Source organism: Hemitrygon akajei, chromosome 9 (genome assembly GCF_048418815.1).
Source record: "Hemitrygon akajei chromosome 9, sHemAka1.3, whole genome shotgun sequence".
NCBI classification, from domain to species: domain Eukaryota; kingdom Metazoa; phylum Chordata; class Chondrichthyes; order Myliobatiformes; family Dasyatidae; genus Hemitrygon; species Hemitrygon akajei.
Window position 1 is genome coordinate 128,731,921 of NC_133132.1, and position 27,218 is coordinate 128,759,138.

The 27,218-nt window shown below is 40.1% G+C and overlaps 1 protein-coding gene across 10 annotated transcripts in view; it reads left to right on the forward strand.

The window, feature by feature from the left end:
- Positions 1 to 27,218, forward strand: part of pla2g7 (phospholipase A2, group VII (platelet-activating factor acetylhydrolase, plasma)) — a 92,852-nt gene that overhangs the window by 6,609 nt on the left and 59,025 nt on the right. For 8 of the 10 annotated variants that reach the window (XM_073056966.1, XM_073056962.1, XM_073056968.1 and 5 more), the window contains 4 exons: positions 2,061 to 2,121; positions 4,754 to 4,869; positions 9,133 to 9,283; positions 14,862 to 14,955. In XM_073056966.1, the coding sequence (XP_072913067.1) occupies positions 4,774 to 4,869; positions 9,133 to 9,283; positions 14,862 to 14,955 (341 nt within the window). In that variant the 5' untranslated portion in view covers positions 2,061 to 2,121; positions 4,754 to 4,773. Of the gene's footprint in view, positions 1 to 1,663; positions 1,698 to 2,060; positions 2,122 to 4,753; positions 4,870 to 9,132; positions 9,284 to 14,861; positions 14,956 to 27,218 lie in introns of those variants that run through there. The other 2 variants (XM_073056969.1, XM_073056963.1) reach the window with 2 other exon arrangements.

A 27,218-nucleotide genomic window follows, 5' to 3' on the forward strand; every position in this document is an offset into this window, starting at 1 on the left:
GAACATAGAAATCTACAACACCTTACAGGCCCATCAGCCCACAATGTTGTGCTGACCATGTAACCTACTCTAGAAACTCCCTAGAATTTCCCTAGTGCATAGCCCCCTATTTTTTTAAGCTCCATATACCTATCTAAGAGGCTCTAAAAAGACCCAATTGTACCCACTTCCACCACCCCTCTCTGTGTAAAAAAAAACTTACCCCTGACATCCCCTTGGTACCTATTTCCAAGCACCTTAAAACTATGATGCCTCTAGTTAGCCATTTCAGCCCTGGGAAAAAGCCTCTGGCTATCCTCACGATCAATACACCTTATACACATCTTATACACCTCAATCAGGTCACCTCTCATCCTCTGTCGCTCCAAGGAGAAAAGGCAAGATCACTCAACCTGTTCTCATAAGGTACTCTCTCCAATCCAGGCAACATCCTTGTAAATCTCCTCTGAGCACTCTCTCTATAGTATCCACATCCTTCCTGTAGTGAGGTGACCAGAACTGACACAGTACCCCAAGTGGAGTCTGACCAAGGTCTTATATAGCTGTAACATTCCCTCATGGCTCTTGAACTCAATCCTACGACCGATGAATATCAACACATCATACGTCTTCTTAACAACATAGTCAACCTGTGCAGCAGCTTTGAGTGTCCAATAGGCATGTACCCCAAGATCTCTCATATCCTCTGCACTGCCAAGAATCTTACCGTCAATATTATATTCTGTCTTCAAGTTTGACCTACCAGAATGAACTACTTCACACTTATCTGGGTTAAAGTCCATTTGCCACTTCTCAGCCCAGTTCTGCATCCTATCGATGTCCCACTGTAACCTCTGACAACCCTCCACACTATCCACAACACCCCCAACCTCCAGCCTTTGTGTCATCAACAGTAATTTACACAATACTGAATAAATTTGCAGGTCTTTTAAATACTTAAATTGTTACTGTATATACCCACAGGCCATTTTATTGGTAATTCTACTTCTAACTACCATTGAAACCAGACAGACATTTCTTACTCCTCTTTGAATAATGGCGTGGTATCTTTTAATCTATTTAAAATGTGTTCTGAGAGTTCAAGCTCTCAGTATGATAAATTAGTCAGGGTAGTTGGAGAGAGAGGAAAAACAAATAATGGAGATGTTGTGAGATTCTGCTGATGCTGGAAATCTTGAGCAACACATACAAATGATGGAGGAATTCAGCAAGTCAGGTAGCATCTATGGAGGGAACTAAGCAGTCAGTGTTTCAGGCTGAGACCCTTAAGGACTGGAAAAGAAGGGGCCAGGTGCCAGAATAAGAGGGGGAGGGGAGGAAGTTCAAGCTGGCAGATGACAGGTGAAGAGGGAAGTGGATGGGTGAGGGAGGAGTGAATACGGAGAGAGAAGCATATTAAGGGTATGCTTCTGAGTAATGAGTAGCATATTAAGGGTGTCTGTGGACATAGAACAATGCAGATATATCCTTTGTCCTATCTATTTCATCCCCAGTCTCTACAACTAAGATGTTCTTTTCACATCTCAAGTTCTGTTGAACTGGACAATCAACTGCATATTTTTCTCCATAGGTGCTGCCTGACCTGGTGAGCATTTCCAGAATTTTGCTTTTATACCAGCAATTGCTGTTTGAGGAAGAATTTTCCAAGCATTTTCTGCATATAGAAGCCTTCCCTAATTTCACTCCTGAAAAATCAGGTTCTCATTTTTTTAAACTACCCTCATTAATCTTTGACTCCAACTTGATCTTCTAATGTTTTCTAATTTTTTCAGCATTTTCAGTATTTTGTTTCTTGTTGTCGTAGAAATCGTTCTTTCTATCTGCCTTATTTCTCACTTTTGCAAACTTAAATTGACTTTGATGTTACAAATTGCAGCAAATACTTTTCTGGTTTATTATATTCTTGTTATTCTTGGAATTCGGATATCATTTTGGTAAGTCTGCAATGTACCATCTTCCAAGACCAGCCTAGCTTTCCTCAAATGTTGTACCTAGCATTGTTTCTTTTTTTGTTTTGCAATAACATTAAAATAATCTATTCTTTCTATCTTGTCATTTAGAACATACACAACTTAATCCGTTTTTCAAGTCAGAAGTACAGAGGCTTAAATTTGTCAACCTGTGAGTTTCTCTCTCTCTTAAAAATGTGGCCTCTTTTTAAAGAAAGTAGTGAACTACTGATTTGTTAACCTAACATTGGTGGACTAGAAAACAATGGAGTATGTAATAAAAGATGTGATATCAAGATACTTGGAAAATGATTGGAAAAAAGATACTCTGAATCATATTTAACTATTGGGGTCTTGAAGGAGTAATTGGTAGAAAAATGAGGGGGAATCCTATGTGTATTTGGAATGTTGGAAAGCTTATTGTAAGGTTCTGTATGTGGTTGAATTGGGAGACCTGATTAACAGACAGTAATCAAAGAGTAGGAATTAACAGTTCCTTTTTAAATAGACAGCCTATCATTAGTGGGTACTGTAGAAATCAGTGATTGAGTTCCAGCTATTCGCAATCTTGGTTAATATATTGGCTTTGGTGACTAAATTGACTTTGGCTTCCAAATTTTCTGATGGCACAAAATTAACTGAATGCAAAGAGCTTCAAGCAAAATGACGGGGCAGCAACATTGAAGAGGGAGTATTAAATTAGATAAAAATGTGAGATTATGCCCAGGAGGAAAATCAGAAGTACTGAACATTTTTTAAATTGATAATTTTGATAGTCAAATTGACATGGGTGTCTTTGTAAGCAAATATTGGCACAACAGGCAATTATGAAGGCAAATTAAACATCACTCGCATACTTAAATCATGGAATAAAGACTAAAGCTCTTACTACAATTGTGTAAGATCTTTATAGAACCACGAGAGGATTATTGTATGCAATTTTGGTGTTTTTAACATAAAAAAGGATTATTTACATCTTGGGTTGGCGGTCTGTCACCTGCAGTAAGTTTTAAGTAGACCATGCTTCTACTTGCCAGAGCTTAGAACATGACCTCTTAGAAGCATTGAAATAATTTATAGGGCTCCTGATGCTAGATATTGGGAGGAGGTTTTTCATCGTTGACAGATATCGAGAACCAGCGTTTACAATATCCAAGTAAATGATACGCTATTCCAGACTGAAATGAGAAATTTCACTGTGTGGTAATTTTTTTTCATATTCTCTACCCCCAGAAGCTTATAAAAATGAGCTTGTTGTTTGCATGGGAGATTTCTGGATAATAAAAGAATCAAGGCGTGAAAGAATAATGTAGGAAAATGGAGCTGAGGTTGAAGATCAGCCCTTGTCTGATTGGCTGGCAGAGCAAACTCAAGGGATTGAATGGCCTGTTCCTTCTCCTATTATCAGTCCTTTGTGCTAATAACTGGAATTTGCTCTCTAAATGAGTGGGTTTTGTCCCATTAACTGCTTCTGTTAAGCAGTTAATGGGACAAAACCATTTTCTGCTTCCATTTCAGATTCCCAGCATCTTCTGCATAATTTTCAGCTGTTCCTTTATTTTGATAATTAGATCAATTTCAACAATGAGCTGTGCTATTATCAACCCACACTGCATTTTTCCTTTCCCTCCTGTGGGAATGTCACTCTTATATTTTAGTGACCTGGTGGCTTCTGAGATCCTTGTGGCCCTCTAGAGCAGTTGAGTGAACAGCATCTTGTTTATAGGCAGTGCAACCAGAGATCCCCTCTCATGAAGTACCCTGGTAGGCCTTTGACAAGTTTTGCCATCAGAAGGTCTTGGCCAGTATTTCTAAATGCCCCTGACCAGAATTATTTTTTAAAAACGGCTGATATCTACCTAACAAAAAACATCAAAATTAAACATTGTTTGTGATTTCAAATTCACTTTTTTTTAAAAACAATCTTTTTTTTAGTGTTCAATAGCCTTATTCAAATGACAAGGTTAGTGCTTGTTTATTGGCTGTTAGTGGCCCTTCACGTAACAGGTTTATCCATCTCCTCATTTGTAGGGTTAGGAATTCTCTCTGGACTTAGTGCTGGCCTCCCATACAGTCTATAATTTTCTGCTCTAGTGTGTAGGTGAATGACTTGTCTCCTGACACTAGAGCCTTTTCAGCATGACAAAGCATGCCTGAGGAACGTGATGGAGTGCAATCCATTATCTCGATGAGAACAACTCGAGAACCTCAACACTTTTGAAGATCCTACATATTCATTCCCTCTACTACCAGTGCACCATCTACAAAATACCACCAGGAAGAAAAACGGCTTCAGGCATATGGGATCACCAACTGCAGATCACCCCCTAGGTTGCATACTATCAGCACCTGGAAATTTATTGCTGGTCCTTCATTGTCATTGGATCTACAGTAAATTCTGGAACTGCTTTCTCAAGGCCACTATGAAAGTCCCTTCAACAGGTGGACTGCAGCAGTTCAAGGAAGTGACTTAATGCCACCTTCCCAAGGTCAGCAAATGCTGGTCTTGCCAGTAATGTTCAGACTGAAAAATGAAAAGAATTCAGAGCAGTTTTCTATGCAGCTGCTACTAATCATTAGAGCAGTATGATCTATTGATAAACTTAATCAGAAAAATTGGCTGCCTTTTAGCGATGAAGTTAATGAATTTCGGCTATGTAAATGTTGTCAAGGTATTCAGTCAGAAGAACTGTGGTTTTAGAGGGGATCTGAGAGGGAAAATTTTCATGCAGACGATGGTTGAAGAATGGAATGCAATTAGCAGCATAACTAGTGAATCTAATTCAAAAATATTTTTCTTACAGATTTTATAGTTAAGCAGAATATGGGTCATGGTGGCAGCCATTGCCTTGAGATCCCTGCTGGAAAAGGACCACATCTTGTTGGATGTATAGATATTATGGCTGATCACACAATTCAGGTGAGGAGCTACATTACATGTAAAATCCAAATAGATAGATAGATAGATAGATAGATAGATACTTTATTCATCCCCATGGGGAAATTCAACATTTTTTCCAATGTCCCATACACTTGTTTTAGCAAAACTAATTACATAAATTACTCAGTAAAAATATGATATGCATCTAAATCACTCTCTCAAAAAGCATTAATAATAGCTTTTAAAAAGTTCTTAAGTAGTTTACTTAGATGCATTAAATACAATCAACCCCGGCACTTTAACATATCTTACTCCTGGCGGTTGAATTGTAAAGCCTAATGGCATTGGGGAGTATTGACCTCTTCATCCTGTCTGAGGAGCATTGCATCGATAGCAACCTGTAAGCACAAAGCTGTCTCAAAACACAAACCAAAAAAACACTTTTGTCAGTTGCTGAAAAGAATATTATCATGTGTAGGAAATGAATAGTAAGGACATATTTAATGTTATTAAACTTGGAGTCATAGAAAAGAACAGCACAGAAACAGCCCCTTCAGCCCATCTAGTCTATGCCGAAACATTTAAATTGCCATCTATCTGTACTGGGGCCATAGCCCTCTATACCCCTACCATCCATGTACCTATCCATATTTCTCTTAAATATTGAAATCAAGTTTGTATGCACCACTTGCACTGGCAGCTCATTCCACACTCTCACAACCTTCTGAGTGAAGAAGTTTCCCCTCATGTTCCCCTTAAACTTTTCTACCGTCACCCTTAACCCATGGCCTCTGGTTGTAGTCCCACTCAACCACAATGGAAAAAAATATGCTTGTATTTACCCTATCTATACCCTTCATAATATGTATACCTCTATCACATCTCCCCACAATCTTCAACATTCCAAGGAATAAGGTCCTTCATTCATTTAATTTTGTCTTCAATGTTTGATGTAATGAATTCTCAAAAAGCTTCAATTCTAACCGAATGTAATCAATAAAGAAATACCTAATTCACAAGATCACAAGACAAAGGAGCAGAAGCAGGCCATTCGGCCCATCGAGTCTGCTCCGCCACTCCACCATGAGCTGAACTATTCTCCCGTCTAGTTCCAATTTCAGGCTTTTTTTCCCATATCCCTTGATACCCTGACTAATTAGATACCTGTCAATCACCTCCTTAAAAACCCTCAATGATTGGGCCTCCACAGCTGTATGTGGCAACGTATTCCATAAATCCATGACCCTCTGTCTAAAAAAATTTCTCCTCATCTCTGTTTTAAATGGGTACCCTCTAATTTTTTTCTTTGGTCATTTATTTTTTTATTGAAGTTCATCATCAAACAAACATTTCCATAAGATGTATTTCAGACATTGTACATATATATCATATAATCATATATATCACAAATCTCCACAAAGTATTGATCTGAGGTATACACTTATAGAAAAGAGTGGAAAGAAAAAACAAGCAAAAGGAAAGAACTATGTACAAGTAGGGAGTGATCTTTTTTTTTACAACATATTCATTGATTTGTGAGAATAAAATCAGGCCTATGAGGCATTATGTAGTTAAACCATTTTCCCCAGTATGAATCAAATTGTTCCAGCCTATGATCAACAGACGCTGTTATCTTCTCCATTTTGTAAATGTCCATTGTAATTTCCATCCATGTATTTAAAGTTGGGCTCTCCTGTGATAACCATTTGCTAGAAAGAGTCTTTTTACCAGCCACCAACAATATATTCATTAAATATTTATCTCTTTTCAACCATTCTTGAGGTATATATCCAAAATATATGGTCTTACTCTCTAAGGGTATTTCACATTTAAAGATGTCTTGTAGGGCATTGTGTATCCCCCTCCAATAGTTTTTGATAACAGAGCAGTCCCAAAAAATATGATAATGATTTGCAATTTGATTTCCACAATTTCTCCAGCAAACAGGGAGGTTACTATCATATTGGGATTTCTGAGAGGGTGTAATAAAATATCAAGTTTTTCCATCCAAACTCCCTCCATTTCTGTGAACTGGTACACTTCCATTGATATCTCCATATTGTTGTCCATTCTTCCTCAGATATAATTATCCCTCCTTCCTTCTCCCATTTTGTTTTCATGTATGAAGTCGAATGTGTTTTAAGATTTGACAACCCCTTATACATGCTTGAAATGATTCTACTACCATTATCTGAATTATATGCTTTTCTAAAGAGCTCTATCAAGCATGTATTTGCCTTGGTTACATTTTTAAACTTCTTGTTAACATATTGTCGCATCTGTAAATACCAATAAAAATCGTGTTTTTCTAACAAGTGTTTCTCTTTAAGCATTTCAAAACTGAACAGTGTTCCTTCTTTCATTATGTTGCAAAGAACTGTTATTCCTTTAGCTGTCTAGTTCCTTCTTTCATTATGTTGCAAAGAACTGTTATTCCTTTAGCTGTACAGTACCCTCTAATTAGGGTATCCTCTAATTCTAAGACTGTGACCTCTTTTCCTGTACTCACCCACCAAGGGAAACAGCCTTTCCACATCTACTCTGTCCAACCCTTTCAACATTCAAAATGTTTCTTTGAGATCCCCTCTCATTCTTCTATACTCTAATGAATACAATCCAAGAGCCGACAAAAGCTCCTCATATGTTAGTCATAACTAAAGTTAAGAGCTCAGCATAATGGGGCATTGAGGGTTTTAGTTAATGTACAATAACTTAATTTTCAGAAGGCTTTTGACTAAGTGCTACATGAGAAATTATTATGAAAAATAAAAGATGTTGGTGTGGGAATTAACTAATTAGTGTAACTAGGAGATTACCCGGAGAACAAATACCTTGATGGGTATAAATGGTTTCTTCCCAGTTGATGAAGGGTATTAAGTAGAATGCCATGACAATCAGTGCTAAATCTTCAACTTCCAGATAATAAGTTATGAAGAGAACATAAGCTTCAAAGTGATGTAGATTGGTTGAGTGGACAAAGATCTGGTAAATGAAAGATCCATCAACCTAGTATTCTGACACAACAAGTAGTTGGTAAACTTAACACAATATTATTATTTATTGCTAGAAAAATGATATTGTAAAACTCTATAGAGCAAAGAAAGTTAATAAGAGAGTTAAAATGTTAGCTTCTTCAGTCTAATCCTGCTGTTGAAATGTGTTTATCCCTGGAATTTTCTCAGAGTTCATGTCTGCTCTCAAGTGTCATTACGAGAATTTGATGTAGTACTTCATATGGGATCTAACCTACTGCTGTATTCTACTCTCGTATCCTTGCAATAACCAAAGAATTTCTCCACCTGCCCCCGCCACCCCCACTTTGTGTTAAAAGAATCGTACAGCCGTACAGCACAGAAACAAACTCATTGGTTCACTGTATCCGTACCACCCACCTATCAAGTGCCCACTTATTGGAATTTCATCTTGCATTTTGCATCCCTTTCAATTCAGTCCCCCCAATTCCCCACCTACCCAGTGAGACAAGACACAATTTGATATAACAAATTATGTGGCAAATTAATCTACCAATCATCAAGTCATTTGCATGTGAAAGGAAACCAGAATGTACTTGGTGGTGAGAGAAAGGAGGGGAATGGGCAAACTATCACAGACAGGATCAGTATCAGACAGGTCACTGGATCTGTGAAGCAACAGTATTTCCTGTTGTTCAGGTCTTTGACAATTGTTTGAATCTTTTCCAAAATCAAAAGTAATGAAGTGTGCGGATTAGTCCAGGTTAATGATGTAGATAGTCAATCCAACTGAGCTGTTATGTAATAAAGATCGAAAAGGGTAGCCCATAAATGTTTTTTGCTGGGACATTATTGTGATACCATTTGTATATCCGTAATGTCAATTATAAATCGATAATTCATACAACATTAAATTGTCCTCATTACAAATCAATCAATGGTAGTCTTAAAACTTAAGACAGCATTGCTAATGCATTGAAAATGAAAGGATGAGAGATCTCTGGGCAGTTTGGTAGAGGAGGTTATAACCTACACTAAGCTAATAATAATTCTTTGAATATTATGTTACAGAGTAATAGAATTGCACAACAAGTAAACAGGCCCTTTGATCTACCACACCTATGCCAACCAGCATACTTAATAGTATGCTGTATTACTTAATAGTAATCCCACGTGCCTGCATTAATTCTACATACTTCTTACCCTGCCCATTCAAGAACTTGTTAAGATGCCTCCTTTATGGGTGTAATACAATGTCCTTAAGTTGTATTTATTTTCCCTTTTTTCCTATTGTGTTACTGTATTGTCAAACTATTTTTTCCCCAAATAGGGATGCTTATTACGCCTGTACTATCCTTGTAATAAGGGTGAGAAGAATCAACAGCCACTGTGGATTCCCAGGGATGAATATTACAACGGACTTGCTGATTTTCTTAAATACAACAGAAAAGCTGTGGAATATATTTTAAAGTATATGTATGGTAAGAAATATTCTCCTTGCATTCTATTTATATCTATGGTTCTTGAACATTAGTTGTTGGATATAAAGTTTTCAAGATGACTGGCACTTCACACGGATTGCCTTTTACTAAGGGTCTAAATCTGAGCTACATATGGTGAGAGTTCCTAAAATGTCAACTGTTTACTCTTTTCCTTTGATGCTGAGTGGCCTGCTGAGTTTCTCCAGCATTTTATGTAGTGTTGTTTGGTGAGAGTAATCTGGATTGGTTGAAATCCCCTCTTGACTTTTTTTTTACACACCACATTCTTTGGTAAACATTTACAGCATTTTAAATTCAAGTTTATTGTCATTCAATCATGCACACATATACAACTAAATGAAACATTGTTCCTCTGTTGCCAATGTGCAAAACCAAGTACCGTAGATTCCGGACTACAGAGCGCACCTGATTAAAAGCCGCTGGCTCTAATTTTAGAAATAAAATCAATTTTTTACTTGTACAGGCCGCACCGGATTTTAGGCCGCACCTGATTTTCGGCCGCAGGTGTCCCACGTTGTAATATGAGATATTTACACAGAAAGATATTACACGTGAGGATTTTTTAACTTTTAATTAAATCCATATGGTAACAAACAAATATATATTGCAAATGCTTTTTTTCGAACCGTGCCTGTAATACGGCTACTTTTAAATATACATACGTATCGGTAACACAAATTACGTTGCATATACTTTTTTACTGAACAGCACGAACAACATTCCAATATCTCCTAGCAACTGGTAAAAATATATATACTGCAGCCTACCAGGAAAAGTTATTGATCGCCTTTAACTTAAAAGCAGCGTTTTCGCTCGGGTCTGATGTGCTCGGGTCTAATGAGCTCGCGTAACGCGATCGGGTCTAATCGGGTCTGATGAGCTCGCGTAACGCGATCGGGTCTAATCGGGTCTAATGTGCTCGGGTCTGATGAGCTCGCGTAACGCGATCGGGTCTAATCGGGTCTAATGTGCTCGGGTCTGATGTGCTCGGGTCTGATGAGCTCGCGTAACGCGATCGGGTCTAATCGGGTCTAATGTGCTCGGGTCTGATGTGCTCGGGTCTGATGAGCTCGCGTAACGCGATCGGGTCTAATCGGGTCTAATGTGCTCGGGTCTGATGAGCTCGGGTCTGATGAGCTCGCGTAATGCCCCCACCTTCCCGTTTATCGCAAACCGGTATCCCACAAGACGCGGCGAAACCGGGTGTGACATCATAGCATCCCGGGATGTAGTACAGAAAACAAATATAGTTAAAACACTTCTAACTTTAACTAACAAATGAATTACTAAGCGAAAATATTATAAACTAAGTAACTGCCATAAAGGCAGCACAATGCTTTTCTTCGAGTGTTTTCCATGTTGATGAGGGTGAGTACAAATGACTGATTTACAATAATTTAATTGTGAAAGTGCGCTTGATTTATCGTACAATTTCATTGGACCTCTGTGAACTACTCATCAATTTTATTGGTCTACTGTTACGAGGCAAAATGTTTACGAGGCGGCATGAAAAAAAACCATGTATTAGCCGCTCTGGATTAAAGGCCGCAGAGTTCAAAGCTGTTCAAAATGTGGGAAAAAAGTAGCGGCTTATAATCTGGAATCTACGGTACATATGGTATATTCACACACTGCACATGTAGCTACAATCCAACATGTACAGTCACAAAATACAGTTAGCACAAGACTCTGAGAGGCATGGCCTGAAGATGACAGGTTGACATAAAGTGCGTGTTTATACAAGACGGTTTAATATTTCTGACACTATCATTATAAAACAAGCAGTCATATCAATAAATAAAACAAATAGTCATATTAATAGCAATAAAAGATTAAATGTGACCATTACAGGTTGAGAATGTGTCTGTGAGTTGGAGAGAGGGCAGGGTATTCAGGCAGTGTGTACATGTTAGTTTGGATTATTTAATTTCTTATCAAATAGTTCAAAGTAAGTTTATCAAAATGCATATATGTCACTATATACAACCCTAAGATTCATTGATATTTATTAGTTTTGTAAGCAGCCCGCTACGTGCCAGTGTTTCACCAGTACCATTCTGGCCAAAGCAAGGCAATGTTACTTAGAAAAAATGCTAAGTATTCTTACTTAGATGCCAGAATACTAATAGATTGGACACGTGTGTGCTATTCCACTAAGGCTCGATGATATTTACATTGTTAAGTTCGAAGCTTTCATTTGCTGCAGTTGGGTGAAAATTCTCCTACATCTGGTTGTGAAATAGTGTGAGCTTGCTACATAGTGACAACCACCTGACTCCTTCAGTATTGTAATGACAGGATAATTAAGCCAAAGTGCATTGGGTGCTTAGGTTTGCATGAATGTATGGATTTCATGGTGTTTCCATGAAACAAGGGAAGCATTGTTTCCCTTCTCGTCACCAGACTATAGGAAGAGGGCAGAGGAGATTTGCCAAGGTGTTGCTGAGATTGAAGCACTCCAATGGAAAGGAGAGGATGGATAGGCTGGGCTTGTTTTCCCTAGTTACCTACAGAATGATGAAAGATAAAGGCTACTAATAAAAATCTTTATAGAGGGGATCTGAGAGGGCAATTTTTCATGCAGAGGGTGGTTGGATTCTGGAATGCATAGCTTGAGATGTGGTGGAAGCAAATACTCTCTCAACATTTATGACAAGGTTGTTATTCACTTAATGGAGGGCCAAACAAAAAAGATTTAGAGAATAGACGGATCATTGAGCTAAACGAAAATATGTTGGTTCCTCCAGAAATTCCATCATAGAAACATAGAAAACTTATAGCACAATACAGGCCCTTCGGCCCACATGTCCCTACCTTAGAAATTACTAGACTTTCTAAGCTCCATGTACCTATCTAAAAGTTTCTTAAAAGACCCTATCATATCCACCTCCACCACTGTTACCGGCAGCCCATTCCACACACTCACCACTCTCTGAGTAAAAAACTTACCCCTGACATCTCCTCTGTACCTACTCCCCAGCACCTTAAACCTGTGTCCTCTTGTGGCAACCATTTCAGCCCTGGGAAAAAGCCTCTGACTATCCACACAATCAACGCCTCTCAACACCTTATACACCTCTACCAGGTCACCTCTCATCCTCCGTTGCTCCAAGTAGAAAAGGCCAAGTTCACTCAACCTATTCTCATAAGGCATGCTCCCCAATCCAGGCAACATCCTTGTAAATCTCCACTGCACCCTTTCTATGGCTTCCACATCCTTCCTGTAGTGAGGTGACCAGAACTGAGCACAGTACTCCAAGAGGGGTCAAACCAGGGTCCTATTTAGCTGCAACATTACCTCTCAACTCCTAAATTCAATTCCACGATTGATGAAGGCCAATACACCATACACCCTCTTAATCACAGATTCAACCTGCGCAGCTGCTTTGAGTGTCCTATGATCTACACCCCAAGATCCCTCTGATCCTCCACACTGCCAAGTCTTACCATTAATACTATATTCTGCCATCATATTTGACCTATCAAAATGAACCACTTCACACTTATCTGGGTTGAACTCCATCTGCCACTTCTCAGCCCAGTTTTGCATCTAATCAATGTCCTGTTGTAACCTCTGACAGCCCTCCACACTATCCACACCTCCAACCTTTGTGTCATCAGCAAACTTACTAACCCATCCCTCCACTTCCTCATCCAGGTCATTTATAAAAATCACGAAGAGTAGGGGTCCCAGAACAGATCCCTGAGGCACTCCACTGGTGACCGACCTCCATGCAGAATATGACCCGTTTACAACTACTCTTTGCCTTCTGTGGGCAAGCCAGTTCTAGATCCACAAAGTAATGTCCCCTTGGATCCCATGCCTACTCTCTAGTCACCTTCCTGTTTCTCACATACATTTAGAACTCCTTGATGTTTTCCTTAATCCAACTCACCAACACCTTTACATGCCCCCTTCTAGCTTTCTTACGTCCTTTCTTCAGTTCCCTCTTGGCTATTTCGTAACTTACTAAAACTTTGTCTCATCCTTGCTTCCTAAGCCTTAAGTGTTTTTTCTCTTTCTCTTAATGGGATGTTCCACATCTTTTGCCAACTGTGGTTCCTTCACCCTACCACCTTTTCCCTGCCTCAATGGGACAAACCTATCCAGAACCCCTTTAAGTACTCTCTAAACAACCTCCACGTTTTCATTGTGTATTTCCCTGAGTACATCTGTTCCCAATTTGTGCTCCCAAGTTGCTGCCTAATAGCATCATAATTCCCCTTTCTCTCCACCCCCCCCCCCCCCCACCAATTAAATACATTCCCATATCATCTGCTCCTATCTCTGTCTAAGGCTATAATAAAGATCAGGGAGTTAACGTCACTATCTCCAAAACACTCACCCACTGAGAGATCTGATATCTGACCTGGTTCACTGCTTAACAAATTCCACCCTATCTAAACCATTTGCTCTGAGCTGGTAATCAATATTAGGGAAGATGTCGGTTCCAAAACCTCCTGATCTGTTCCTTGGTGCTTCCGTTACAATGGGAAAGTCTATAGAAAACTCTGGGTGCCATGGTAGAGTAGTGGTTAACGTGACACTATTACAGCTCAGGGTGCCGGATTCCATTCCAGCATTATCTGTAAGGGCTCTGCACGTGGGTTTTCTCCGGCACTCCAGTTTCCTCCCACAGTCCGAAGACGTACCTGGTAGGCTAATTGGTCATTGTCATATAGGTTAGGATTAAATTGGAGTTGTTGAGGTGATGTTGCTTGTAGGGCCTATTCTGCACTGTATCTCTAAATAAATAAACTCTCAACAGAGGATGGCTCCCTTTCTGTTTCTGACTTGCACTCACCAACTCGATAGTCAACCCCTCCCTCCCTGTCCCTTTTTGAAACATTTAAACCCCAGAACATCCAGCAGCCATTCCTGTCATGTCTCTGTGATGGTTCACAGTTCCATGTATTGACCCATCAGATTATTTCAATCCATTCTTATTTAAAGTTGAAATTATTTGAAAAATCAACTAAATTACGTTTTGCTGTACATCAAGCCACTGATACTTGCTTTCTAACAATTATTTTAATCGGCTTATGTAGAAAAGGAGAATATACATCTTTCATAATACTGAGTTAAAGCACCGAGTTCTAATTCCAGTCTTATTCTTAGTAATTGAAATTTTTCAAAAATTGTTTTCACTTGTATTCAAGCAAATGAAGTGACTTATTTCTTACACTATGTTCTTATGTTATGACTTGGCAGCACATTTCAGCTCTACCTTTATCTTATTTTGGTCGGCTGGTGGCGTAGTGACATTAGCGCCAGACTCCGGAACAGAGGTTCCCGGGTTCGAATCTATTCGGGCCATTCCCGAGTACTCTTTCCATCCATGCCGGGTTGAGTGTTGAGCTTGCAACTCGACCTCGTAAAATAAAGAAAAGGTACTGCGAAAACGTCTGTGTGAGGAGTGGCGCGCCACACAGTCTTTCGTTCCGCTCCTTGTAAGGCATGAAAATGCCCGACGCTGGCCTCTCAGGCCTGAGTCAACATCATCATCATCATCATTTATCTTAGCAATCCATTTGAAGTATTTTGATTTCTTGCCAGGGTCATACAGAGTTCCTGCTGAGTGGGACGCCCCATTTAAATCAGATGGAAAATATCCCCTAGTCATCTTCTCCCATGGCCTCGGAGCTTTCAGGTAAAACGATGCAGATTTTAAGATAATTAATAATCACTGTTGCTTCTTTGCAGAGTTTCAACCATTCAGTGCCAGGGAAGCAATAATTCTGAGAGTAATTACATCTTCATTTACAATTACATATACCAACGATATAGGTAAAAAAATGGGATGAGGTCCTACAAGGTGAATTTAGGGAGTTAGGAGATAAACTAAAAAATAAGACCACAAAGGTAATAATCTCTGGATTACTACCAGTGCCACGTGCTAGTCAGAGTGGAAATAGGAGGATATTTCAGATGAATACGTGGCTTGAAAAATGGTGCAAGGGGGAGGGATTCAAATTTCTGGGGCATTGGAACCAGTTCTGGGGGAGGTGGGACCGGTATAAACAGGACGGTCTGCACCTGGGCTGGACTGGAACCGATGTCCTAGGGGGAGCGTTTGCTACTGCTGTTCAGGAGGCTTTAAACTAATGTGGCAGGGGGATGGGAACAAGTGCAGAGAGACAGAGGGGTGTAAAATGAGGGTAGAAGCAAAAAGTAGTAAGGTGAAAAGTAAAAGTGGCAGGCAGGCAAATCCAGGGCAAAAAGCAAAAAGAGCCACTTTTCAACATAATTGTATAAGGGCTAAGAGTGTAAAAACAAGCCTGAAGGCTTTGTGTGTCAATGCGAGGAGCATTCGTAACAAGGTGGATGAATTGAATGTGCAGATAGTTATTAATGAATATGATATAGTTGGGATCACAGAGACATGGCTCCAGGGTGACCAAGGATGGGAGCTGAACATTCAGGGATATTCAATATTCAGGAGGGATAGACAGGAAAGAAAAGGAGGTGGAGTAGCATTGCTGGTTAGAGGGGAGATTAACGCAATAGAAAGGAAGGACATTAGCCTGGAGGATGTGGAATTGATATGGGTAGAGCTGCATAACACTAAGGGGCAGAAAATGCTAGTGGGAGTTGTGTACAGGCCACCTAACAGTAGTAGTGAGGTTGGGGATGGCATTAAACAGGAAATTAGAAATGCGTGCAATAAAGGAATAGTAGTAGGAATAGTAGGACGGGTTACACTTGAATCCTGGGGGGACCAATATCCTAGCGGGGAGGTTTGCTAGGGCTACAGGGCAGACTTTAAACTAGTAAGATGGGGGGGGCGGAAATCAATTTGAGGAAACTATGGGAGAGGAGGTTAGTTCACCAGTAGAGCAAGTAAGTAGACAGTGTGTGAAGGAGGAAAGGCAGGTGATGGAGAAGGGATGCGCTCAGCCCAAAGTTGTAGGGGAGAAGAAAGAAAAGGATAATAAATTTGAATGCATTGCTAGGGATGAAAAGAGAGGAGGAGGTGGAGAGTATCTTAAATGTATCCATTTTAATGCTAGGAGCATTGTAAGAAAGGTGGATGAGCTTAAAGTGTGGATTGATACCTGGAATTATGATTTTGTAGCTATTAGTGAAACATGGTTGCAGGAAGGGTGTGATTGGCAACTAAATATTCCTGGATTTTGTTGCTTCAGGTGTGATAGAGTAGGAAGGACCAGAGGAGGAGGTGTTGCATTGCTTGTCCGAGAAAATCTTATGGCGGTGATTTGGAAGGATAGATTACAGAGCTCCTCTAGGGAGGCTATTTGGGTGGAATTGAGGAATGGGAAAGGTGTAGTAACACTGATAGGAGTGTATTATAGGCCACCTAATGGGGAGCGTGAGTTGGAAGAGCAAATGTGTAAGGAGATAGCAGATATTTGTAGTAAACACAAGGTGGTGATTGTGGGAGATTTTAATTTTCCACACATAGATTGGGAAGCTCATTCTGTAAAAGGGCTGGATGGTTTAGAGTTTGTGAAATGTGTGCAGGATAGCTTTTTGCAACAATACATAGAAGTACCGACTAGAGATGGGGCAGTGTTGGATCTCCTGTTAGGGAATGCGATAGGTCAGCTGACAGATGTATGTGTTGGGGAGCACTTCGGGTCCAGTGATCACAATAGCATTAGCTTCAATATAATTATGGAGAAGGACAGGACTGGACCTAGAGTTGAGATTTTTGATTGGAGAAAGGCTAACTTTGAGGAGATGCGCAGGGATTTAGAGAGAGTGGATTGGGTCAAGTTGTTTTATGGGAAGGATGTAATAGAGAAATGGAGGTCATTTAAGGGTGAAATTATGAGGGTACAGAATCTTTATGTTCCTGTTCGGTTGAAAGGAAAGGTTAAAGGTTTGAAAGCGCCATGGTTTTCAAGGGATATTAGAAACTTGGTTCGAAAAAAGAGGGATGTCTACAATAGATATAGGCAGCATGGAGTAAAGGAATTGCTCGAGGAATATAAAGAATGTAAAAGGAAACTTAAGAAAGAGATTAGAAAAGCTAAAAGAAGTTACGAGTTTGGTTTGGCAAATAAGGTGGAAGTAAATCCGAAAGGCTTCTACAGTTATATTAAAAGCAAGAGGATAGTGAGGGATAAAATTGGTCCCTTAGAGAATCAGGGTGGTCAGCTATGTGTGGAGCCGAGGGAGATGGGAGAGATTTTGAACGATTTCTTCTCTTCGGTATTCACTAAGGAGAAGGATATTGAATGGTGTAAGTTGTGGGAAACAAGTAAGGAAGTTATGGAACCTATGACAATTAAAGAGGTGGAAGTACTGGCGCTTTTAAGAAATTTAAAAGTGGATAAATCTTCGGGTCCTGACCAGATATTCCCCAGGACCTTGAGGGAAGTTTGTGTAGAGATAGCAGGAGCTCTGACGGAGATCTTTCAGATATCATTAGAAACGGGGATTGTGCCGGAGGATTGGCGTATTGCTCATGTGGTTCCATTGTTTAAAAAGGGTTCTAGAAGTAAGCCTGGCAATTATAGACCTGTCAGTTTGACATCAGTGGTGGGTAAATTAATGGAAAGTATTCTTAGAGATAGTATTTATAATTATCTGGATAGACAGGATCTGATTAGGAGTAGCCAGCATGGATTTGTGCGTGGAAGGTCATGTTTGACAAACCTTATTGAATTTTTTGTAGTAGTTACGAGGAATGTTGACGAGGGTAAGGTAGTGGATGTAGTCTATATGGACTTCAGCAAGGCCTTTGACAAAGTTCCACATGGAAGGTTAGTTAAGAAGGTTCAGTCGTTAGGTATTAATGCTGGAGTAATAAAATGGATTCAACAGTGGCTAGATGGGAGATGCCAGAGAGTAGTGGTGGATAATTGTTTATCGGGATGGAGGCCGGTGACTAGCGGGGTGCCTCAGGGATCTGTTTTGGGCCCAATGTTGTTTGTAATATACATAAATGATCTGGATGATGGGGTGGTAAATTGGATTAGTAAGTATGCTGATGATACTAAGGTAGGAGGTGTTGTAGATAATGAGGTGGGTTTTCAAAGCTTGCAGGGAGATTTATGCCGGTTAGAAGAATGGGCTGAACGTTGGCAGATGGAGTTTAATGCTGAGAAGTGTGAGGTTCTACATTTTGGCAGGAATAATCCAAATAGAACATACAGGGTAAATGGTAGGGCATTGAGGAATGCAGTGGAACAGAGAGATCTAGGAATAACAGTGCATAGTTCCCTGAAGGTGGAGTCTCATGTAGATAGGGTGGTGAAGAAGGCTTTTGGAACGCTGGCCTTTATAAATCAGAGCATTGAGTACAGAAGTTGGGATGTAATGTTAAAATTGTACAAGGCATTGGTAAGGCCAAATTTGGAATATTGTGTACAGTTCTGGTCACCGAATTATAGGAAAGATATCAATAAATTAGAGAGAGTGCAGAGACGATTTACTAGGATGTTACCTGGGTTTCAGCACTTAAGTTACAGAGAAAGGTTGAACAAGTTAGGTCTCTATTCATTGGAGCGTAGAAGGTTGAGGGGGGATTTGATCGAGGTATTTAAAATGTTGAGAGGGATAGATAAAGTTGACGTGAATAGGCTGTTTCCATTGAGAGTAGGGGAGATTCAAACGAGGACATGATTTGAGAGTTAGGGGGCAAAAGTTTAAGGGAAACATGAGGGGGTATTTCTTTACTCAGAGAGTGATAGCTGTGTGGAATGAGCTTCCTGTAGAAGTAGTAGAGGCCAGTTCAGTTGTGTCATTTAAGGTAAAATTGGATAGGTATATGGACAGGAAAGGAGTGGAGGTTTATGGGCTGAGTGCGGGTAGGTGGGACTAGGTGAGATTAAGAGTTCGGCACGGACTAGGAGGGCCGGAATGGCCTGTTTCCGTGCTGTGATTGTTATATGGTTATATGTTATATGATTATATATAGTTATAATGGGTGACTTCAATCTGCATATAGATTGGGGTAAACCAAATTGGTAAGGGTGCTGAGGAAGAGGATTTCTTGGAATGTATGCAGGATGGTTTTCTGAACCAACATGTCGAGGAACCAACTAGAGAGCAGGCCATTCTAGATTGGGTATTGAGCAATGAGGAAGGGTTAGTTAGCAATCTTGTCGTGCGAGGCCCCTTGGGTAAGAGTGACCATAATATGGTGGAATTCTTCATTAAGATGGAGAGTGACATAGTTAATTCAGAAACAAAGGTTCTGAACTTAAAGAAGGGTAACTTTGAAGGTATGAGACGTGAATTAGCTAAGATAGACTGGCAGATGATACTTAAAGGGTTGACGGTGGATATGCAATGGCAAGCATTTAAAGATCGCATGGATGAACTACAACAATTGTTCATCCCAGTTTGGCAAAAGAATAAACCAGGGAAGGTAGTGCACCCGTGGCTGACAAGGGAAATTAGGGATAGTATCAAGTCCAAAGAAGAAACATATAAATTAGCAAAAAAAAGTGGCACACCTGAGGACCGGGAGAAATTCAGAGGCCAGTAGAGGAGGACAAAGGGCTTAATTAGGAAAGGGAAAAAAGATTATGAGAGAAAGCTGGCAGGGAACATAAAAACAGACTGTAAAAGCTTTTATAGATACGTGAAAAGAAAAAGATTGGTCAAGACAAATGTAGGTCCTTTACAGTCAGAAACAGGTGAATTGATCATAGGGAACAAAGACATGGCAGACCAATTGAATAACTACTTTGGTTCTGTCTTCACTAAGGAGGACATAAATAATCTTCCGGAAATAGTAAGGGACCGAGGGTCTAGTGAGATGGAGGAACTGAGGGAAATACATGTTAGTAGGGAAGTGGTGTTAGGTAAATTGAAGGGATTAAAGGCAGATAAATCCTCAGGGCCAGATGGTCTGCATCCCAGAGTGCTTAAGGAAGTAGCCCAAGAAATAGTGGATGCATTAGTGATAATTTTTCAAAACTCCTTAGATTCTGGATTAGTGCCTGAGGATTGGAGGGTGGCTAATGTAACCCCACTTTTTAAAAAAGGAGGGAGAGAGAAACCGGGGAATTATAGACCAGTTAGTCTGACATTGGTGGTGGGGAAAATGCTAGAGTCGGTTATCAAAGATGTGATAACAGCACATTTGGAAAGAGGTGAAATCATCGGACAAAGTCAGCATGGATTTGTGAAAGGAAAATCATGTCTGACGAATCTTAGAGAATTTTTTGCAGATGTGACTACTAGAGTGGATAGGGGAGAGCCAGTGGATGTGTATATTTAGATTTTCAAAAGGCTTTTGACAAGGTCCCACACAGGAGATTAGTGTGCAAACTTAAAGCACACGGTATTGTGGGTATGGTATTGATGTGGATAGAGAATTGGCTGGCAGACAGGAAGCAAAGAGTGGGAGTAAACAGGACCTTTTCAGAATGGCAGGCAGTGACTAGTGGGGTACTGCAAGGCTCAGTGCTGGGACCCCAGTTGTTTACAATATATATTAATGATTTAGACGAGGGAATTAAATGCAGCATCTCCAAGTTTGCAGATGACATGAAGCTGGGCGGCGGTGTTAGCTGTGAGGAGGATGCTAAGAGGATGCAGGGTGACTTGAATAGGTTAGTGAGTGGGCAGATTCATGGCAGATGCAATTTAATGTGGATAAATGTGAGGTTATCCACTTTGGTTGCAAGAACAGGAAAACAGATTATTATCTGAACGGTGGCCGATTAGGAAAAGGGGAGATGCAACGAGACCTGGGTGTCATTGTACACCAGTCATTGAAGGTGGGCATGCAGGTACAGCAGGCGGTGAAAAAGGCAAATGGTATGTTGGCATTCATAGCAAAAGGATTTGAGTACAGGAGCAGGGAGGTTCTATTGCAGTAGTATAAGGCCTTGGTGAGACCGCACCTAGAATATTGTGTGCAGTTTTGGTCCCCTAATCTGAGGAAAGACATTCTTGCCATAGAGATACAGAGAAGGTTCACCAGATTGATTCCTGGGATGGCAGGACTTTCATATGAAGAAAGACTGGATCGACTAGGCTTATACTCACTGGAATTTAGAAGATTGAGGGGGGGATCTTATTGAAACGTATAAAATTCTAAAGGGATTGGACAGGCTAGATGCAGGAAGATTGTTTCCAATGTTGCCAAGTCCAGAATGAGGGGTCACAGTTTAAGGATAAAGGGGAAGCCTTTTAGGACCGAAATGAGGGAAAACTTCTTCACACAGAGAGTGGTGAATCTGTGGAATTCTCTGCCACAGTAAACAGTTGAGGCCGGTTCATTGGCTATATTTAAGAGGAAGTAAGATATGGCCCTTGTGGCTAAAGGGATCAGGGGTATGGAGAGAAAGCAGGTACAGGGTTCTGAGTTGGATGATCAGCCATGATCATACTGAATGGCGGTGCAGGCTCGAAGGGCCAAATGGCCTACTCCTGCACCTATTTTCTATGTTTCTATGTTTCTAATTCACATAATGATCTGTAGCTAATACCCTGACACAGATATAATCACAGTTTTAAAACGTTAAATTGTGATTCACTTTCATCAATATCCTTAAAATCCTCTTTTATTTGCACTGAAGCTATTTTTGACTTTTATTTTCAATATTCATCATCGTGAGCTGTAATCTTGTTAGCTTTGCTATTGCATGTGTTCATGTACACTTTCCACTTAACTGTAGCTAAAGTTAAGCCTTTCCACTTAACTGTAGCTAAAAGAAAATTATTCTCCTGCTCAGAAGACACAAGACTGCAGATGCTAGAATCCGGAGCAACAAACAACCTTGAGTCAACATCAGTGAAAGGAAATGATCAACTTTTGCGTCAAATCTCTGCATCAGGATTGAGAGTGGGTGTGGGGTGGGAGGTGAGATGGCCAACATAGAATGGAGAGGCAAGATCAAATTCCAATAGACATGAGACTGCCTTCGGACTCCCTCTCTTTACCTGGCTTTATTTTGTTTTTCCCTTTCTTGTTTGCCACCATCTATCATTCACCTACACAGTCTTACAGCAACTTCCCCAACAACCCCCCCCCCCCAACCCTGTCAATACCAGCCTGTTATTTTTCACCCCTTCTCAATCCTCCAGTTGCCTGAGAATCTTTTCTTGCCACCTCCCTTCTCTATGCTGGCCACTTTGCCTCTCTGATCTCAGTCCTGTTGCAGGGATTCGACCTGAAACACGAACAACTTATTTCCTCCCACCAATGCTGCTCGACCCACTGAGTTCCTCCAGAAGTTTGTTGCTCTGCTGCTTAGGAATGTTGTTATCAGTAAACTCCATTTACTGTATATTCCATGCTTTGCTCTGAGCAGCATCAATTTAAATTTACTTGTGTCTCTGTATAATTCATATTTGCCTGATTTCTTGGGGGGGGGGGCGGGGAAGGGGAAACAAAGGGGAAAAATTGTCCTTCCTAATTCATACAATTTCAGGACTACATCCATGAAGCAATCTATTTTAAATGTTTTTTCTGCCATGATGGTGAAGGCAATACAATTTTGGCTTTCACTAGCTATCTTATTCTTACAGCAAGCACCTGCAGAATCATAGGGTAGACCGATTTCCTTCTCAGTGTTGCTATTCTAGGAACCATGGGGGAGGGGAGAGGATGATTCTAACTGTACTTCTCAGCAAAGCTTGTTGCTAGTCCACTGTAAATGCCACATAAATTCTTAACACGAGGGAACAATGAAAGCCTTTGGGTTAAGATCAATTAATGCAACGTCAATTCTGTTCAGCACTTGCATGTTGCAAAAGTGTTGCTCGTATAGATTAGTGTCACACTTCCATGTTGCAGTATCCCAATGACCACCTTAATGTTCTGGAGTTTTTGAGAACTTTGCTAGCTGAGCATTAAGTTTCAAGATCAGTGCATAAAATGTTGTTTACTAGTTAACAAATCTTGTCCTGTTTTTGACTTTCCTTTCAACCCGTCCGGAATCTGTGAATGCTAAATTTCAATCCACTGAATTCAACTTTTTCCCATCGTTGCATCGAAGTTTGGCCATTGTTATTCCCAATTTCATTTTATCCTTGTGTCAAAATTCTGATTTGCTTATAAATATTACTGATAATCAGGATATTGTCCAAGATGCTACTAGAATTCTAAATCAGCCAAGCTAGGCCCTGCTATACAATCAGCCCTCCTCATCCGCGGGTTCTGCATGCACGGATTCAACCAACCGCGGACTGGAAAAACCCGGAAGTTCTCTCTCCAGCACTCGTTGTTTGAACATGTACAGACTATTTTTTCTTGTCATTATTCCTTAAACAATACAGTATAACAACTATTTTACATAGCATTTACATTGTATTAGGTATTATTTTATTAGTTTTTCAAAACATTTTACAAAATTAAAAACCCCAAATCCCAATGAGGAGCATTAATACAGTGCAAGATTAAGCATACAATAACAATATGCTACAAAGGAAGAGAATTTAACAAAAAAACACCTAAATTAAGGACAAGTGAGCTTAGTGTCCTCCCCAAGCCCCACAACACAAGAAAAAAACAACAACTCCAGACCAACCACCACACAGTATAAAGAGTATAAGTCTGGACAGTCAAACTCCCAGTCTGTGAATACACTTAGTAACAGAGGATAATAATGCCTACTACCAGAAAAAAAAAGGGAGCTGAAAGCAAGGGACCGAAAAGAAGAAAAAAAAAGAAAAAAAAACCCTAGTCAAGAGGAAGGTTATGAAAGTACTCAATAAAAGGTCCCCAGACCTTATGGAACTTTAGATCTGAATTAAGAACTGAATAATGAATTTTTTCGAGGTCCAAGCAGGCCATAATGTCGTTAAGCCATTGCGCATGAGTGAGCAGGGCAACATCTCTCCATCTAAGGAGGATCAAGCGTCTCGCCAGGAGAGAGGCAAAGGATAGTATTCGGCATTTGGTCGGACCCAGACATAAATCTGTCTCGCCCCAAAAACCGAACAGAGCAATTAAGGGGTTAGGTTCTAGGTGCTGATTCAGAATACCCGATAATGTAGTGAAGACATCTTTCCAGAATTTCTCCAAGCTAGGACAGAACCAGTACATATGGATGAGAGAGGTCACGCCCCTCTTGCATTTATCACAGAGCGGACTAATGCCAGGGTAGAATCGAGATAGTTTAGATTTAGACATATGGGCTCTATGAACAATCTTAAACTGTAAGAGGCAATGGCGAGCACAAAGGGAGGTTGAGTTAACCGATTTGAGAACTGAGTCCCAGCTCTCCTCAGATAAGGAGATATTTAAATCCTGCTCCCAGGCTATTTTAATTTTATCCACAGGGGTGTATTAGGTATTATAAGCAATCTAGAGATGATTTAAAAGTACAGGCAGTCCCCGGGTTATGAAAAAGTACCGTTCCTGAGTCCGTCTTTAAGTCGGATTTCAAGTCGGTACAGGTACATCCGGTATTATTAACCGTCAGTTAGTCAAATGCTTGTCTAAGTATATAGTATATATTTTACCTTTCTATGCATATAAAACACTTAAGAAATGTATGTACTTCAATAATTAAACCACTGCGTTGCTTAGAAATAATCGTAGCTTTCATCGGGGCAGTGCCTTTCACATGCTCCAGGAAAATTGTTCCGATCGTTGACTGACTGTAGCCTAACGCTTTTCCAATGACCAATGGCGTTTCACCTCTTTCCGATTGCTTTATTACTTTCACTTTATTTTCAATCGTGATCGTGATTACTTTCGTGAACAGAAACACTGCGGATTCAGAGCTGTGCCGGGTCCTAATGTCAACCACACTGAGACTGGTTAAATAAGGGACTTGAGCATCCGCATTTTTTGGTATCCGCAGGGGGTCCCAGAACCAATTCCCCCGTGGATAAGGAGGGCCGACTATACATGTTTAGATCAGCAGCCAACCTCAGATCTAAACTGATACTAGCAAGTAAACTTTTCTGTGGTGTATTTAAGGGGGTAAAATTACAAATGATCCACAAGAATTTAATGAAGTACCTTGTATTAAAATTAGTTGCCACCTCATTGCACTGAATTTAATTTCTTTTCCTAAGCATTTTCTTTCGTGATACAATGTTTCATGGATGTTCAGTGATTTCTCATTTACTTTAGAAATAAGTGGGATAGGTAGTAAAGCAACATTTTGTTTATTATCAGGAACCCTCCTTCCCCCATGCCACCTCAATTCAGAAAGAGAAACAGGTTTAATATCACTAGCATATGTCATGATATTTTTGTTATGCGGCAGCAATACATTGCAAAACAATAGAAACTGTGAATACTGTCACACACACGCATAAGTAAGCAGAGCAGGAAAAAAAGAAGTGAGATAGTGGTCATAGGTTCAATGTTTATACAGAGGGGAAGAAGCTGTTCCTGAATTGAGTGCGTCATTTCTGAGGAAAGTGGGAATGATAACATAAACTCTTAGATTAGAACACCCAAGTTGGCATGATTAAGTGTTATTAAAGAAACATTCTTTTCTTAGGAATATATTACCGTAGTTTATCTGGATATTCTGACGGCTGACAAGCTAAATTTAAATACTGTTGACAGTGTTACATAGCCTGCATTTCACTTCTTGTACCTGAGCACCAAACAACACACCCTTCTGTGGAAAGAATGGTTCCCATGGCAGTTATCATTTTATTCAGTACTTGGGCAATTTAAGCCTGGCTGTAATGAATCTTTTTGTTTATTCTAAATTCCTACTCTTAAGATCTCCTCAAACTTGTTCCCCCAGAGCCAGGATATGTTGTAATTCTTGCCATGCTAAGCCACCAGTTAGAAATACAATTATGGAACAGTTGTATCACTGGTCTAGAGATTCTTGTTAATGGCTGAACTAGGGAAATTCATGTTATTTATTGTAGGTGAAAAGAGGTTTTCATGCAGTAAAAACAAATTTTATCTCTGGCAGTTTGCTTTTTCTGCAGAACCACACTATTCTTGCCAGGAGGGTGGAGCGGGAATGAAGTATTTTTAAACTGCAGCTGTATTATGAATTTCACAAGCCTTACAGAAAAAGGCTCTCATGAAAGAATGCGAGAACAAAATGAGTAAATATTCTCAGTTAGCAAAAATTATGCAGTTTTGATGAATGATAGCCATAGAAAATAGGATTAGAGTTCAGTCCTTTAAACCTACTCCATCTTTCAACACACATTTTGGTATATCATTTCCCTTCTCATTTTTCTCACTTCCCTTGATCCCACTAGTAATAAGGAATAAACCTTTATAAACAGGTCAATGACGTGGCCTCCTCCCTCCTGTAGTATAAATTTTTACAGGTTTTTCAGCTCTGGGTGAAGAAATTTTCTCCTGATTTAAATCCAAATGGTATACCCTCCTACTTGTAAAGAGCATTGAAACTGGCCCTCCAATCTACTAAATCCATGCTAAACCTTAACCACCCACTTTCACTAATCCTACATTAATCCCATTTTTTGATTTGCTCTGTGTGCTCAACTATTCCCCCCCCCCCCCTTTACTGCCCCCAGATTCTACCACTTACCCTTTTGGATGGAGGAGGATACCAGAGCACTGGGACAAAATCCATGCAGTCACAGGGAAAGCTTGCAAACCGCACACAAAGTGTGCATTATGTCAGACTGAACCCAGGTATCTGGCACTGAGGCTGCAGCTCTACTAGCTGTGCCCCTTTGTGCTCTGTAAACTGCAGATGTGACCCTTGCTTCTGGCCACTCCACCCATCGAGAAGATCTTCCCTGTATCTAAAGTGCTCAATCCTATTCGAATTTTAAAGTATTTAATGAAATCACATTCTTCTATACAATAGTGAATTTAGTCCTAACTGACGCAGTCCTGCCATTCCTGTTACACTCCCTGCTATAGCAAAGTCAATCTTCCTTAGACAAAATTCCAGGTCAGGTCTCACCAAGGCCCAGGCAACTTCAGTAACACATCCTTGTTCCTGTACTCAACTTCTGGCATTGAAGATTAATGTACCATTTGTCTTCCGAGAAAGTCACTGGTTTATAAGGATGCCCAGG